The 15520-nt window shown below is 34.4% G+C and overlaps 3 protein-coding genes across 5 annotated transcripts in view; 1 reads left to right on the top strand and 2 right to left on the bottom strand.

Moving 5' to 3' along the window:
• Positions 1-2332: 2332 nt before the first annotated feature.
• On the bottom strand, positions 2333-5143 carry LOC111457460 (putative pentatricopeptide repeat-containing protein At5g13230, mitochondrial). The gene has a single exon (XM_023099665.1). It carries the CDS (start codon positions 4972-4974, stop codon positions 2473-2475), a length of 2502 nt encoding a protein of 833 aa, XP_022955433.1. The 5' UTR covers positions 4975-5143; the 3' UTR covers positions 2333-2472.
• Positions 5144-7638: 2495 nt separating this feature from the next.
• LOC111457926 (calreticulin-3) lies at positions 7639-13792 on the top strand. Its single transcript, XM_023100378.1, has 14 exons — positions 7639-7876; positions 8384-8491; positions 9138-9330; positions 10137-10395; positions 10692-10748; positions 10833-10880; positions 11040-11126; positions 11208-11265; positions 11610-11677; positions 11916-12011; positions 12229-12285; positions 12371-12457; positions 13079-13105; positions 13518-13792. Exons 1-14 carry the CDS (start codon positions 7741-7743, stop codon positions 13527-13529), a joined length of 1293 nt encoding a protein of 430 aa, XP_022956146.1. The 5' UTR covers positions 7639-7740; the 3' UTR covers positions 13530-13792.
• A 651-nt stretch (positions 13793-14443) lies between these two features.
• Positions 14444-15520, bottom strand: part of LOC111457827 (putative RNA polymerase II subunit B1 CTD phosphatase RPAP2 homolog) — a 6276-nt gene continuing 5199 nt past the window's right edge. For 2 of the 3 annotated variants that reach the window (XM_023100227.1, XM_023100228.1), the window contains exon 7: positions 14444-14899. In XM_023100227.1, the coding sequence (XP_022955995.1) occupies positions 14795-14899 (105 nt within the window). In that variant the 3' untranslated portion in view covers positions 14444-14794. The remainder of the gene's footprint in view (positions 14900-15520) is intronic. The other variant, XR_002713016.1, reaches the window with a different exon arrangement.

Here is a 15520-nt window from a genome sequence, read left to right as displayed (position 1 = left end):
CATGTAAGATAAATCAAACAAATGTTGAAAAAAATTATTAAAAAATATGTATAAAAGATTAATGTTAATTATTTTTTAAGAATTAATTAACGGTTTTTGTAAAATATTTTTTAAAAATGTGAGGGACACATGGCAATCCTTGAAAATGACCATAAAGACCTTTCCCCCTTTTGCAATATTAACAAATAAGGTCTATTTTATTCCTTAAAACTTGATTTGTGATAGTTAAACTATAATTGATTAGTTGATTAATGTTAATTATTAGGAATTTAAGGGGATTGCGATCGTTCAATATATTCCATATATAATGTTAAAAATCGTACGAAGACGAAGACGGATTAAAAAAATTTGATGATCTGAAAAATCTAATCAACCCAGTTCAATTTGAACCATCTGGATTGAGTTATGAAATTATTTGGATGGAATTAAAATAAATGATTTTTTTATTTTTATTTTATAAATACATGTATATATTTTTATTTAATTTTATAATAATTATTATTTATTTTCCAACTCTGGGTTAAACAAATTTTATATATTTATTAAAAATTATATCTATTTCTTCATGTATTTGACATATAATTTAAAATTTAGTAATTTGGCCCAAAATGGGTGAGCCCAATTATTCAATTAAATATTTGTTTATTTCTCTGTTTTTGGGCTTTCTTGGAAATACCTAAAAGGTCCCTTTTTTAGTTTAATCCCTTAGGCCATTTCTGTGCCCTTCTTTGTACATTTCATATGATTATTCGAATTCATGCAGAATTTTCTATGTTTTTGTGTACGTTTCATAACTTTTGTGTTATTTGTCTCCTAATTTGAATCGGACTTGTTGAAGTCAAGCTTCCTATCTAAGTCGGTTTCGGGATTCGATCATACAGATGACCTAAAAGGATGAACTGGTTGATTTATTCTCGTGTACGTATGCTTGTTTAGCTATGATAAGATAAAGCTTGTTTTAAGGAATTATTGAATTGTTAATATTTTCTTTTAGAGATGTTCATATGATCTGAGAATCTGACTAACCTTGACTACTCAATTCAAACTATAAAGGTTGAGTTGTGTTAGACCCGAATAATCTGAAAATAGAGTTACAACCCGACCCAACCATGTCCTACTTTTAAGATTTATCTAACTCAGTCTGGGTACACTCTTATTTTCTTTTAGGTTGAACCACAATAATTAATCAGAAACATCACTATTTCAAATATATATATTGACTAACAAGAACAAAAATTCCGTGTAAGGATATGATATCATCCACATTTTCAACATTGATGGCATTTATGTTGAGCGATATTCAAAACTTATAGCGAGAGAAACCAAAACTTAGAGAGAAACGTCCCATTTGATATCTCTTAACACCATGGCCAATCCTACAGTTTTCAACTCAAATGCCCCTTTTTTTCTCCATTCTTAGAAGTGTATCATCCAAGGAAGTCAACATAATCCATATATTATATCTCCATGAAGAAATCTTCAAAGGAAAGGCTTCCAAATAATATCAAAAAAGGTGGATGAGCCTTCACTTTTTGTATTGATGGGAATGAATGTAAGAACATTCAAACATGGAATTTGATCATACTATTCAATTACCTTTGATTTTTAACTGAATTATCTACAAATGCTTAGTGGTAATTGGAAGGGAAATCACTTTCAATTGATAAGATGTTTCCCTACTCTTATCATTTTAACCTTTCCCACACAACACAACAAAGTTTTGGCCACCTAAATATGTGTAATGTAAACCCAAAACTATTGATAAAAAGACGATGTTTGTTCGTACTCATGAATCAACTAATCCATACGGATTTTTATTTGTTTAAACTCAATCCAATAAATATAACCCAACCTAGATCATAGAAGTTGAGTTCAGTTGAGTTGATCAGGATCTTCGGATCACTGATCTTTTGAACACCCTAAAGCATTACCCACGAACACCCTCGAACTAATTTTCCACGTAATACTAATTCTCACCAAATGAGTTTGATAATCAACCCAAAACATGAAGCTGAAAGAATTTATTATCAAGAAGTTGAACTATCAGATGCATATATAGCCACAAGGAGAAGCAGGGAAAAGACCGCACCTGACTGATTAATGTGGCTTTAAAAGGAGTGATTATAATAATTGCATTTATGTCAAATGAGTTTCAAAGAAGGTTTCTGGCTTTTCTGCTATCCTATTGTTGATGATATGTTTAGAAATGGTTGATCTAAAGGTTGAACTAAGTAAGGTTCTAGGCCACGCTAGAACGGAAACTTTCAGAGATCGAGCTGCTAGGAGTCTATTAATTTCAACAAAAATGCTAGATTAAGTCGACAAGACTTAACATATAACCAAGGTAGGAAGGATTTATGATTAATATTTTACTACCAGCAGCTTTTTACCACAGAATCACAGCTATGATATAGTTTTTCTATTCTAGTCTATATCAATGGAAATCCACAACAAGAATGAAGTAAATTTTGCTTACCAGTAGTCAGCGCAAGAGCATAACCCATCCTCAAAGTGATGAAAACGATTCATGTCTCGAATAATAATATTGCGTCCAACAATCTTGGATATTAACTTGATTGCAGAATGGCAATCAACGCAAATACGAAGATTTTTAATTATGCGAATCGGGCATCCAGCTGGCATCTTAACCAGACCGAAAGCTAAGGCTAATCTTTCACTATGTAACCAAAGGAGACGCTCCTTCTCATCGTCTTCCACATCAAGTAGGACAGCATTAAGATGAGGAGAATATCCTGCCTTCCTGGCTTTCATGTTTAAGAGTTCGAGCATTCCATTGATTAACTTCAAGTCGGGGTGTGAAGTATCGGCCACGGTGAAACAATGAACGTTACCCTGGTTCTCAATCCAACTTAAGCCAGGCTCTTTCTTTACTCCTTTTCTTTTCATATGCTTTCTAACATGAGCCACATTATCCCACCTTCTCGCCCTTGCATAGACGTTGGACAATAAAACATGGCTTGCTTCATCTCGAGGTTCCATCTCGAGCACACGCTGTGCAGAGATTCTTCCTAGTTCAACATCATTATGGATTACACAAGCCCCGAGCAGAGCACGCCAAATCATTACACTAGGCTCAAAAGGGATATTTTCAATAAACTTCACAGCCTGATCAAGATTACCTGACCTTCCTATAAGCCACACCATACAGGTATAATGCTCCATACATGGCTCGATGCCATAATCTTGTTTCATAGAATTAAAATATTGTTTTCCTTCATCTAACCGGCCTGTGTTGCTGCACGCTGACAAGAGACCAACAAAAGTCAACTCGTCGGGTTTGCACTCTGTTTTTATCATAAGATCGAACATTTTTATTGCCTCCACTCCTAGACCGTGCATAGAATATCCACAGATAATAGCATTCCATGAAACTCTGTCCCGTAGATTCAACATGTCAAACATCGAACGAGCATCTTTAATGCTACCGCACTTGGCATACATATCTATTAAAGCATTACCAACTGCAATATCTTGGCCATAGATGGTTTTAGCTGTCAAGCAATGAATCTGAAGTCCAAGTTCTAAGGCAGCAAGAGTAGCGCAAGCACGGAGAATGCTAGAGTACGTCACTTCAGTTGCCTGAACTTTCTGTCGAAACATATCAGAAAATAGACTCAATGCCTTCTCCCCATCACCCAACTGCACATAGCCTACAATAATTGTGTTCCAAGAAACATCATTTCTGTCCGATAATGCCTCGAACAGTTCCATTGATTTCTCAATACACCCACATTTAGCATAGCAAGCCATAAGGGCATTGGACACAAACACATCAGCAGATAGACCAGCCTTAAGTGCATGTCCATGGATTGTTTTACCCAAATCTAAGGCCTCCATGGCTGCAGAAGCTTGGAGCACACTAGAAAATGTAAATTCATTGGGCACAACAAAAGCTCTCCTCATTTGACAAAAAAGTTCCAAAGCCTTTTCAGATTGACCACTCTGAGCAAATCTTGCAATCATGAAACTCCATGGAATCACATCCTTTTTAGGCATATCCCCAAAAGCTCGCCAAGCATCATCATTATCTCCACATCTGGTGTACAATTCAAGTAGTGCAACTCCGACATAAAGATCTCGCTCGTAACTGGTTTTTAAAGCAGAACAATGAACCGTCTTCCCTGCATCGAAGTTCTGCAGGCCAAGACAGGCCTTAAGCACACCGGCAAAAGTAAAATTGTTTGGTCTGAATCCAGCTACACTCATCTGTGAGAAGAGTTCCAATGCTTCAGAGAAACAATCATTTTCAGCGTAAGAAGCAATCATGCCAGTCCAAGCTACCATATCCTTACAACTAATCCCATCAAATACTTCTCTAGCCATATTAACGCAACCACAAACAGAGTAAGCATCGATAAGAGCAGTCCCAATAAAAGTATTAGAACCATATCCAATCTTAAATACACAACCATGGACAACACTCCCCAATTCTGCCCATTCCATACTAACAAGCAACTTCAAAACACTAGTGAAAACAAACGGATTAAGCTCATGACCTTCACCGTGTAGTCTACCAAATAACTCAAATGCCTTAAAGAATTCATTAGACTGCACATACCCGTGAATTAGCGTCACAAACGAAACCGTATTTCTCTCAGGCATTTCATCGAACACATTTCTGGCACCAGGCAACAACCCAAGTTTCACATACGCATTGAGAAGGACATTGAAAGCAAACAAGTCCAAACAACCACCTTCTTTCACAATCTTACAATGAACAAGTTTTCCCAAATTTGCATCACCCCTTTGGATACAGTCTTGGAGCAGAGCAGCATAGGCATGAGAATCCAACTCCGACCGCGGTCGGTCGGCCATACTCCCCGTCCATTGCTGAGGCAGAGCAGCCTGCGCAGAGAAGTAATACCGAAGATTGCTTCTTTGAGCACCATAACTGTAATGCGCTCGGAAACATGAACATGGTAGCTTTAGGCGGTGACAAAACGACCTGATCATGCGCCTCAAAATACCAAGTTGAAGCTCAGAGTGTATCCAAGAAAAACCATGAGAAACAAAGTGATAGTTTGGACCGTAAATTGACAACAATTTCACTGTCGCCGCCACTCACTGATACGAGGTTTCCAAGAGCTGGTTTGAAAATGGGATTCAAACAACGAAGCCACCCTTTCCCTAGCCCGAAAACAGAGATTACAAGTTTCCTAAGTTATAATATATATATATATATATACAGAATATATTTAACTTAATAAATAAATATTTTACATTTTTTAAATAAGTTAAAATATATATTATCTCTATTATATTCACATTGTTTTTTATTATTTCATCGGTTTATTATAATATAATAGAAACGTCCATCCACGTCTATCAATATTGGAATTTCAATTTCTCGAACATATAATATTTCAGTCTCCATAGATGTAACTTCGAGCTAAAATAGAAAAATGTAGGGTTTGTGGGGTTTTTTTTTTTTTTTAAAGCTTATTTGACTATTTTCTCTCGTCTATCTATTTATTTAATAATTAAAACAAACCCTAACCTGAATTCCGAGTAAGATTGGAGTATGGAACTCCTCTACACTAGTCCGTAGTAAATAGAGGTGGAGCAAGGGCAAGGGAGCGAAGCAGCAAAGAATCAAGCTAGGGAACACTCCAAATTGACTAAAGGGGGGAGAAAGCTCTTTGAGTTCCCCTTCATTCGCTGCTAGCCTGTTCGCAAAGTGCATCTCGCATCGCATACTGGATGTCTCAAATTCATTCATCCAAAGACTGAAGACTGAACTAATCTCGTTCTTTTTTATTCATTACTGTAACGCGGCAACCGAAGCAGAAAGCGAAGCTCCTCCGTAATGCCTATCTATATATGTGAGTGGAAGAAGCTTAGATCCAATCGAATTCCTATGTGGCTCGGCGTAGTAGGTCCGGATGCTTAGCATGAAACAACCTTTTCTGGTGGCGGCACTGTACCGTCAGTTCAGTGGGTTTACTTTGACCATGAAAACATAATTTAATAAAAAAAAGTTATGAACATTAAAAGTTTTAGGTTCGGACTACCTTATCAATTTATTTTTCATTAAATAATATATTAAAAAGTCTAAAAAAATTAAAAGATTTATAGACCATTTTTTAAATTTTAGTCATTTCCCCTCCTGTCTCTGTCTTTCTCTCTCCGTGGAATTTAATCCAGAAGTCGTCTCCTGAGCTTGGTCCACGTCATCAATTCAGTCAACTTTCCCGTTGACTACGCTTACCGACGTGTTCTTCTCCTCAACGGACCAATCACCGCTAGCCCCTCCAATTTTAGCCAATCATAACCTGCCATGTAGGACACTAACCCCCCTTTCCCCGCTTCGTGGAACCAATTTATGATTTCAGTCCCATTCCACGTGGTATTCAATTTCCACCAAAATACGGATAAATATCGTTTTAATAACGGGAAATTTACAAGAAAATTACACATTTGCCCTTAAACTTGTTAAATCAATTTTTATTTTAATTTTTACTATATATTCTATTTTTCGCTTAGACTAAATTAAATTAACAGAAAATATGTTGTAATTATTTTAATTTACATATATTTTCTAAATTAATGGCAAATTTATACTTGTTCTAAAGGCTATTTTTTATATTTTATTATACTATATTTGAAATATAGACCATTCTTTTGTGATTTATTATTTATTTATAAACTAATAGTGTAATTTTTACTGGTGAATTTTATCATTAGATTTTGATTCGAATAATCATAAAAATATAAATAATAAAAAATGTCATAATTTTAATAATTGAAGTTGTTCAGTTGATTTGTTATAATTAATTTTTAAATTTATGAGTTTTATATTAAAATATAGATCGAGGCCGAGCAAAAATTTAGATCTCATTTAGTCAAACCCTAAGTTCCTTTAGGTCAAGGGAAAGACAATCTTCGGGTCAAAGCTCAAAAGGGAGCCTTAGCTTAAGGACGATGCTAATCCTACTATTTCATATACAACGAGCATAAAGACAATCCAAACGAGTTTAATTACATTCAAGGGAAAAAGATGGAAACCAACGTAAATACATAATTATGATGAGTTATATTATTAGATTTTTATTTTAATAATCACAAAAAAAAAAAAAAAAACTCATAATTTTATACTTAAAATGTTTAATTTTCAAAATTTATTAATACATTAATTTTTTTTTATAAAGGTACTGTTAAACTTTCAAAAATAATATTTAAAAGTTTAGAGATAATCTATGAGATGTCAATAAACTATTTTTCGTCTATATATTAATAGTAAAAAAATGTAAATTTTTTATCTATTTTTAAAATTACATGAGTATTTTTTTAAACACAGTTCTAATAATATTTTTAAATAGTTTTAAAATATTAACGAAACTTTAAAAGTTTTGAGATATTTTAAAACACAGTATTAATGGTTTCATCGGTTTCATCTCAAATTAATAGTAAATATTTTTATTTTTTTTACCTTGAATATTTTTTAGAACAAATATAAAATTTAAGTATAAGTTATTAATTTAGTTTTTTATATTAAAAATATTTCCACTAAAAATTGCATCGTACATTATTAATTGACTTGGTTAAAATTATTATTAGAAAATTGGATTAAAAAAAAGAAAAAAAAGAGTAAAATATTCAAAAAGTAGTTTCTAGAAAGGACGAAGCAAAGGCCTTAGAATTTAAGAGCGCCCTTTCTTCTTCCTCTGAACCTCAGATTGTTCATTCTATAGGTATTGACTTGCTTGACTCGCCTCACTAATGGGGGAGCTTACTCCCAGCCCCAATCTCCGCCTTCTTCCTCCCGCAAAGCTTCTCATTCTCTTTCTACTAATCAATTGCATCTTCTCCTTCCACTCTGCTCTCTCTGAAATTTTTTTCGAGGAGAAATTTGAAGGTAAATCCTTCACTCTCGTGTCCTGTACAATGATCAGGCAACTCTGTTTTTGTTTTTGTTTTTATTTTTTTGCTTTTTGATGTGTCTGCACTTTTGTGATGTGAAAGAATTTCGTTTCGTTTTCGTTTTTTTTTTCTTTTTCTTTTTTCTTTTGATTTCTTCGAAGCGCGTATGGTTAAATGTACTGTCCGATCCGCTTTTTGGAGATGGATGTGGCACTGCCTGATTTAGGTTTTTTCTTTTGATCTTGTTGTTGTGTTAGAGAAATGGATTTTTTTGGATTTCGATGGTTTTGTTTTAGTGGAAGTGTGAGGTATTGTTATGCCTGTTTTTAGAAGGTAATCCGGTTTTGTTTTGCGTTTATTTTTTTGGCTGCTTCTGAATGTCGTTGAAATGCTGTATTTTACGCAACGTGGGGCAATTTAAGGTTTGCAACCTGGATTTTATTTAGGTAAGCTTCGTTTCTTCCTTACTCTGATACGTAATGTTTCTTTTCTGTGAGGTTAGATGGATGGAAGAGTCGTTGGGTCTTGTCTGATTGGAAAAGAAGCGAAGGGAAAGCTGGAACTTTTAAACACACAGCCGGAAAATGGTCTGGAGATCCAGACGATAAAGGTTATTTATTATTCGTTACTTTGCTAGAAATTGCTGATCGTTTGTTCATAATAAATTTAAGATTCAACACAGTTTATATGTCCAAGAAACGAACAAAATTGATGCATTGATGAGTTCATTTATTATTATTTTTTTTTAAAGTAGGTCGTATATGTAACTTTCTATCTTTGCCCAAAATCTACTAATTTGGTCCTTTCTTTCTCTGGAAACTGATTTTAAAGAACATTTCTTCAAGCTATGAAATACCTTCTGGTCCCTGGACTTGGAACTCGTTCCATTTTAGTCTCAAATGTCCAAATTTAGTCATTGTGTTTTTAATAAATTTGAAAATTAGTCCTTAATGTTAGTTTGAAGCTAATTTGTATACAATAATGATTACATTTTGATTTGAGGAAAGACACTATTTTAGTATTATTCAAAATTTATAGAGGAAAAACTGATAGCGGTATAGTGTCTTTGGACAAGATACCACTCTACGAACAGTAGGAACTAATTTTTAAGATTTATTAAAAGTATAAGGACTAAATTTGGACATTTGATAGTACGAAGACTAAAATAAAACATGTTCCAAAGTACAAAAACCAAAATGGTATTTTAACCTACTTTCTCTGATAGCAGATGCTGATGATGACTGTAAATTTTGCAGGGATTCAAACTTACAATGATGCTAAGCATTTTGCCATATCTGCAAAGATACCAGAGTTCACCAATGAGAACAGAACTTTAGTTGTTCAGTATTCTATCAAATTTGAACAGGATATTGAATGTGGTGGCGGGTACATCAAGCTTCATTCTGGTTATGTCAATCAGAGGAAATATGGTGGTGATACCCCTTACAGGTCTGTCAACATGTTATGATGTGCTGTTCTTTATCTCTTTGTTTGTCACTAACTTGAATGAGTAATTCATTCCTCTTATGGTATGAGCTCATAAACTTTCTGATACTTGTGAGCCAGTCTCATTAGACAATGTTGTCATATGGTGTTTTCGCATATCTATGCATGCTATGGTAATCAAGCAATCCTTAAGAAAATGGATTGGACAATCATAGTAAGGAAAATGATTTGGCTTCAGGCTTGTTCAGTTCAGTATATCCCTCTTTTCATATTCTTTAGGGTAAGTCTTATGTTAAAATAATAAATTTATGGGCAGGACTTCTCATTTTGTATCGTTTCCAGTAAATTTATATTCTTTGATTAAAAAATATGATCATCATAATAATAACATCAGATTTGCTGAGAAAATTTTCCCCACCATTGGACAGTGACCCTACATATAGGCATTTTTCCGCCAAATGGTAAAATACGACAAACTTGTATGGGCGAATTTCATCATGGTGTTGTACATGCTGTACCTATTTTATATTTACCATGTGAATAGTATCTTGCTTGATACTACTAACTATGAAGATAGGAAGCCGCTGCTCCCTGCTTCTACTGATTGAAATTCTCAATTCTTTTTATTTTTTTTCTCTCCAAAAAGATTTAAAAAGTAGAAGGGAAACTTTATCCTGTTTGGCTGTTGAATTTCATCTGTTTCTATCTTTTATATTTTGTGAACTCTCAATGGTCTTTAAGTTGTCTGTATAAAAATGTATTAATAGCAAATGGAAATGACTATTCTAGATCATCTTTGTTTCTTGCAGTTTGATGTTTGGACCAGATTTATGTGGTACTCAGACGAAAAAACTCCATATGATACTTTCTTACCAGGGACAGAATTATCCCATAAAGAAGGATTTGCAATGTGAAACGGACAAGTTAACTCATTTCTACACATTCATTCTTAGACCTGATGCTAGTTACAGTATCCTTGTTGATAATCGAGAAAGAGATTCTGGAAGCATGTACAGTGATTGGGACATCCTGCCACCAAGGAAAATCAAAGATGTTAAGGCAAAAAAGGTGCTCTTCGGATACTGTAATTTTCAATATCTATACACTTATGTTAGACTTGTGAGTAGTTTTTATATATATGATCCTAAATAAGGTCTTATTCTTGTTCAGTATTATCTGCTTGAACTATTGAAGTCCTCAAATGAGTTGCATCCATATGCAACTCGTATCATATTATACTTAAAGCATGCTTCTGTGTTCCATCTGTTGGTGTTAAGGATTCATAGTCTATTATCAAAGATATGCCAAATAGTTGCTTTGCAAGGATGCACTATAAAGTTTCTAAAATTCCTTTTACCTTACAGCCTGCTGACTGGGATGACAGAGAATACATTGAAGATCCTAATGATGTTAAACCGGAGGTATTTAGCTGTACATTTTACCTGATGGTTGTAGGATGTTATATATCATAGCTTTAAATAGGTTCTTTTCGTTCTTTTATTTAGGGATACGATTCAGTTCCAGCCGAGATTCCTGATCCAAAGGCAAAAGAGGTTTGTTGATACTTTTGCATGCATAATGTGGTCAAATCAAGTTTTACATCCTTCCCGAATTGCTGAAGGGTTCTAGTACTAACAAGTTTTGTTGGAAAACTTTCTCCTTGTAAATTAGTTCTGGTGATGTACTTGACCTCTTTGATGTTTCTTAAATAGCCTGATAATTGGGATGAGGATGAGGATGGCTTATGGAGGGCTCCCAAGGTTCCAAATCCAGCATACAAGGGACCGTGGAAGCGTAAGGTGCAATAAGTGTTTTCCTATATATGTTCATTGGAATGTGTTCTGTAAGAGTTCTTATTTATCTAATGGCATACTTCACAGAAAATCAAAAACCCCAATTACAAGGGAAAGTGGAAGACTCCATGGATCGATAATCCAGGTATGTTTCTTCTCAGCTGTTCAGATGCAGACAGCAGAAGGCATTTGTGACAAAAGAATTGCCATAAGATTAATGTTACGGAAACTGAATGAATTTATTTTATGTCATGGAAGCTGCCTGAAAATGGACTTGTCTATTTCAATATTTTAGATAATTGGTAAAACAGTAAAGCTAATGGTACATAATCATGATCTCATAGGCTCTCCAAGTTGATTCTTAGACTCTTATCATTTATTCAGTTGTTAAAGTTCTGTTTTGAGAAATGGCCAGCCAAATTAGCTAAATTTCTCATTAAATGACGTCATATTAATTTCTTTTTTCATTTTTTTGTTTTATTTCTCCAGAGTTTGAGGATGATCCTAATCTTTACGTGCTGAAACCAATAAAGTACGTGGGCATCGAAGTTTGGCAGGTAGATATCATGATTTGTTTTGGTTTCCCTTTCCAAAATGCCGATTAGTTGCCAGAGTGAAAGTTAAAATTAATTATATTCTCTCATGATTTGGCTAATTGTTGATATCTGATATTGTCTGTAGTCCCTTTTTGTTTCTGTATTCTAGACCAAGTATAATAGGTCTCATTATCTCCAGTAATTGGTTTTCTAAATTATTTGTGTAAGCATCTGCTTGATGTCTGATGTTGAATTACAGGTAAAAGCTGGATCAGTGTTTGACAACATTTTGATATGCGATGATCCACAGTATGCAAAGGAAGTTGTTGACAATACGTTTGCAAGTAATAGGGAGGTATATATTACATTTCCTGGAAATTTCATTTTGGACAGCTCCAAGTAGCAGGAGCTTTTCAAATTTACTTCCTTGCACCCTACCCCCAGCCCAATATTTGAAAAAGAAAACACACACAAGAAGGAAAAAGGAAAAAAAAAAAAAGTGAAATTAGAAGCAGCAGTCATTTCCATGATTGAATGTAGAGTTGTCAATTCCAATATGTTTACAATTTCAGGCTGAAAAGGAAGCCTTTGAGGAAGCAGAGAAAGAAAGGAAGGCTAGGGAAGAAAAGGTGAGAGGTCTTCTCGGTTTTATTGCCTGATGACATAACAATACATGAATTCTAAATTTTTCAATTCAATATAAATTGAGTGTAGGAGGCTGAAAGGGCTCGAGAGGAAGGTGAAAAGAGAAGAAGGGAGCGAGATAATCGTCATAAAGATAGGAGGAGGCATTATCGGAGGGTATATCTCTAGCTGAACATATCTCATCTATAATTTATCGTCTATATTGTGTATATCTCTAGCTGAACATATCTCATCTATAATTTATCGTCTATATTGTGTATATCTCTTCTGGTCTTAGCTGCCACAAAAGAGTTGGGGCAAGTTATTTTATCGACTTCCTGAACAGTACTCTTTCCCTTAAAGATAGTCTTTCTTGTAAGGGGCAAGAGTGTGTTGGCTTTATAACTTTTATTGCCTTTTCTTTTTTGGGATATATTATATGTGATCCTTCCCTGGTCACGTAAATGATAAACGAAACTTACCATAGGTTGTATTGGGTGATATGGGATGCTTTTCCTTTTCTTCAAAGTTCCCAATTTTGCATTTTGGTGGTTATAATTCATTTTAACCCGAAATCAGTGTTCATACAACTCCTAATAAACCCATTAGTCTATTTAGTTCATTTTTAGAGTGTGCTTTCTCAAAGCTACTGCTGTTTCGGTTTGGCTTGCACTCATGCATTCTTAGGCAGACATATCCTGTATCATTCCCAAACTCCTCAAGATTTAAGTCGTTCTTTATCTTCCTTTCTCTCCACCTGGAAAGAATCAAGTCTAATCTTAAAATTTTGCTTTGCAGGATCGGCATCACTTTGATGACTACCACGTAAGTTTCCCCTCCCCACTTTTGCTTATATTCTAAATCTATCCCAGTGGTTTAAATATCGAAAAAAACATCGAGTTTTCTATGGAGATGAGGAAACTACTATTAAAATGTTGATGCAGATCAATATTCCTTAAGAATTCATGGAGAGACCAACTTTGATTTAATAAGTTTTTCACGTCTAAAAAGTTAAAAACCAAGTATGATGAATTTTACTTAGGCTAATGAAACACGGTGGGATGTTACCATGAAAGAAGTAGCTGATTAAGTCTTTTAGTTGGTCCCCATTCAGGAAAACACATCCATTTGCCTAGGAACAATTTAGGATTCAATTGTATTTGCAGTTAGGTTCATGTTGAAGCAAACAAAAACTTCACAGTAAGTCATTGTAATAAACTCATTGGTGGTATTGCAGGATGAGTTATGAGGACGTTTGGAAGTCCACTTCACTTCAGTTTGCTGAGAGGAAATATAATTGGTTCAGAAGACGTCCAACCATTTTGTGCTTCTGCTGTGATATTAGAAACTACTGCCTTTTTAATTGTTGTAATGAAACTTGCACATTATGGGGGGTTTGTAGTTCTCATTCCACTATGTATTTCTTGTGTTTGAATCTTTGCATGCGGGTCCTGAAATTCGCTTTCACAAAGCTAATTCCAAATCGTATGGACTGATTTTGATTATTAATAATTATTTCACTTGTCTCAATTTTTTTTTCTTTTTTTGGCTATATTTATGCTTTTTTTAAAAGCCCAATCAGAAAGTTGGAAAAAGAAGGAAAAGGAAATTGAGTAGAAGAGTTTTAGGGATTAAGGGGACTTTCGCTTCATTATAAATTTGTCCTGAACCTTCCTTCTTCTCCTACGAACCTTCCTTCTCCTACGAAGCCTTGAGAAAGTCACCGAACGGCATGTTAGTAAATTCTCCTGTAGCTGATTTTGCCCTGCGCTGATTAAGGAGCTTCTTCTTTTTTCTAGGAAATAATAATAAAATTGAAAGAGCTGGGCGAGAACAAGAAAACGAAGAACCTCTTGCTACCACAAGTGATGTATCGGATTCATGTCTAAAATTTAAATCAAGAGTTAGAATTTAGATTCGGCACTTCATAGTCTATTCATAGTATATCAAAAAAGAAGCTTGCTTGCTACTACAAGTGATGAACGAATCCATGTCTAGAATTTAGATTAAGAGTTGAAATCGGCAGTCTATCAAAAAAGAAGATTGACTTTATTAAAAAAAAATGGAAAAATGTTAAACTAGATTAGTAATATAAAGAAAGAAAAAATGATAAACTAGATTAGTAATATAAAGTATAGGTAAATGTATACTAACAATAAGGTATTTTTTTAAATTTTTTTAACCCTCTAAATTTGGAGGGGAGTAGTTTATACACTAAAGAGTCAAACAAAAAGAAAAGTGTTATTTTGAATTGAGTTCATCCAAAATCACACTATCACCCTAGAAATTTGCAGTCCTTAAAGCACAACCAATACTCCCAGAAAGAAATACCAAAAGAATCTACCTGAAAAAACAGTACGAAATATGTCGATTATTACCAACTATTGCATACTGAAAATTGGATTCGCTTGGAAACTGCCATTAATACGATCTGGAGCTCACACTATCACCCCAGAAGTTCGAATCAGCCGCATGTGTGAGGATATTTGAGTTGGAGAAGCTCGTTCTAATCTTTTAAGCATCATTCTCGCCTGGAAACTGAGCTGTTCGACCAAGCGGTAGTATATGATCTTTCAAAGTCTCGTATTCGTCGGACCGTATCTGAGCACGATCAAGCACCTATACAAATGAGGGTCACAGCAGGATGTTAAAGTATATACCAATTTAAGAATCAACGAATTGAATTTCATCAATATTTTCGCTGAACTTAAAATATAAGAATACTCTTCATAGTCAATCACCAAAACAAGAGCACGACATGAACTTCAGAGGTCCACTCAATTAAACTATAAAGTGGTACAAAATTCAAATTTTGGATAGAAAGAGGAAAATCCACCATTAGAATCTGTCTTCAAAAACATTATAAAAAAAATTGACAGCGCAAATATTTCCTTTGCATTGTTCGTGTGTGTGTGTGTGCCTAAATACACACACACACACATATATATATACACGAAACAATTTTATTGATTAAATGAAATATACTACAGGGAGGCCCCATCTAAAAGGGTTACAAAAAATATTTCCAATTAGATAAAAGAGCATTTAACCTATAATTGCTAAAAAGTAGAACATTTGTACGCCAGTAAAGAGACTAATCAATCCTCTGGGGATCTTACTTCGTTCTGAAAGATTCTTGAACACTTGAGTTCAACTGAAAAATATGAATATACAAGCAGCCACAAAAGAAGCTGAAAAAATAATACAGACGCAAAAGATGGGGGGGGGGGGGGGGGGGGG

Source organism: Cucurbita moschata, unplaced genomic scaffold (assembly GCF_002738365.1).
Source record: "Cucurbita moschata cultivar Rifu unplaced genomic scaffold, Cmos_1.0 Cmo_Scf00020, whole genome shotgun sequence".
NCBI lineage: Eukaryota > Viridiplantae > Streptophyta > Magnoliopsida > Cucurbitales > Cucurbitaceae > Cucurbita > Cucurbita moschata.
The sequence above is the reverse complement of the archived record's forward strand: the minus strand, read 5'-3'. Positions and strand labels throughout refer to the sequence as shown.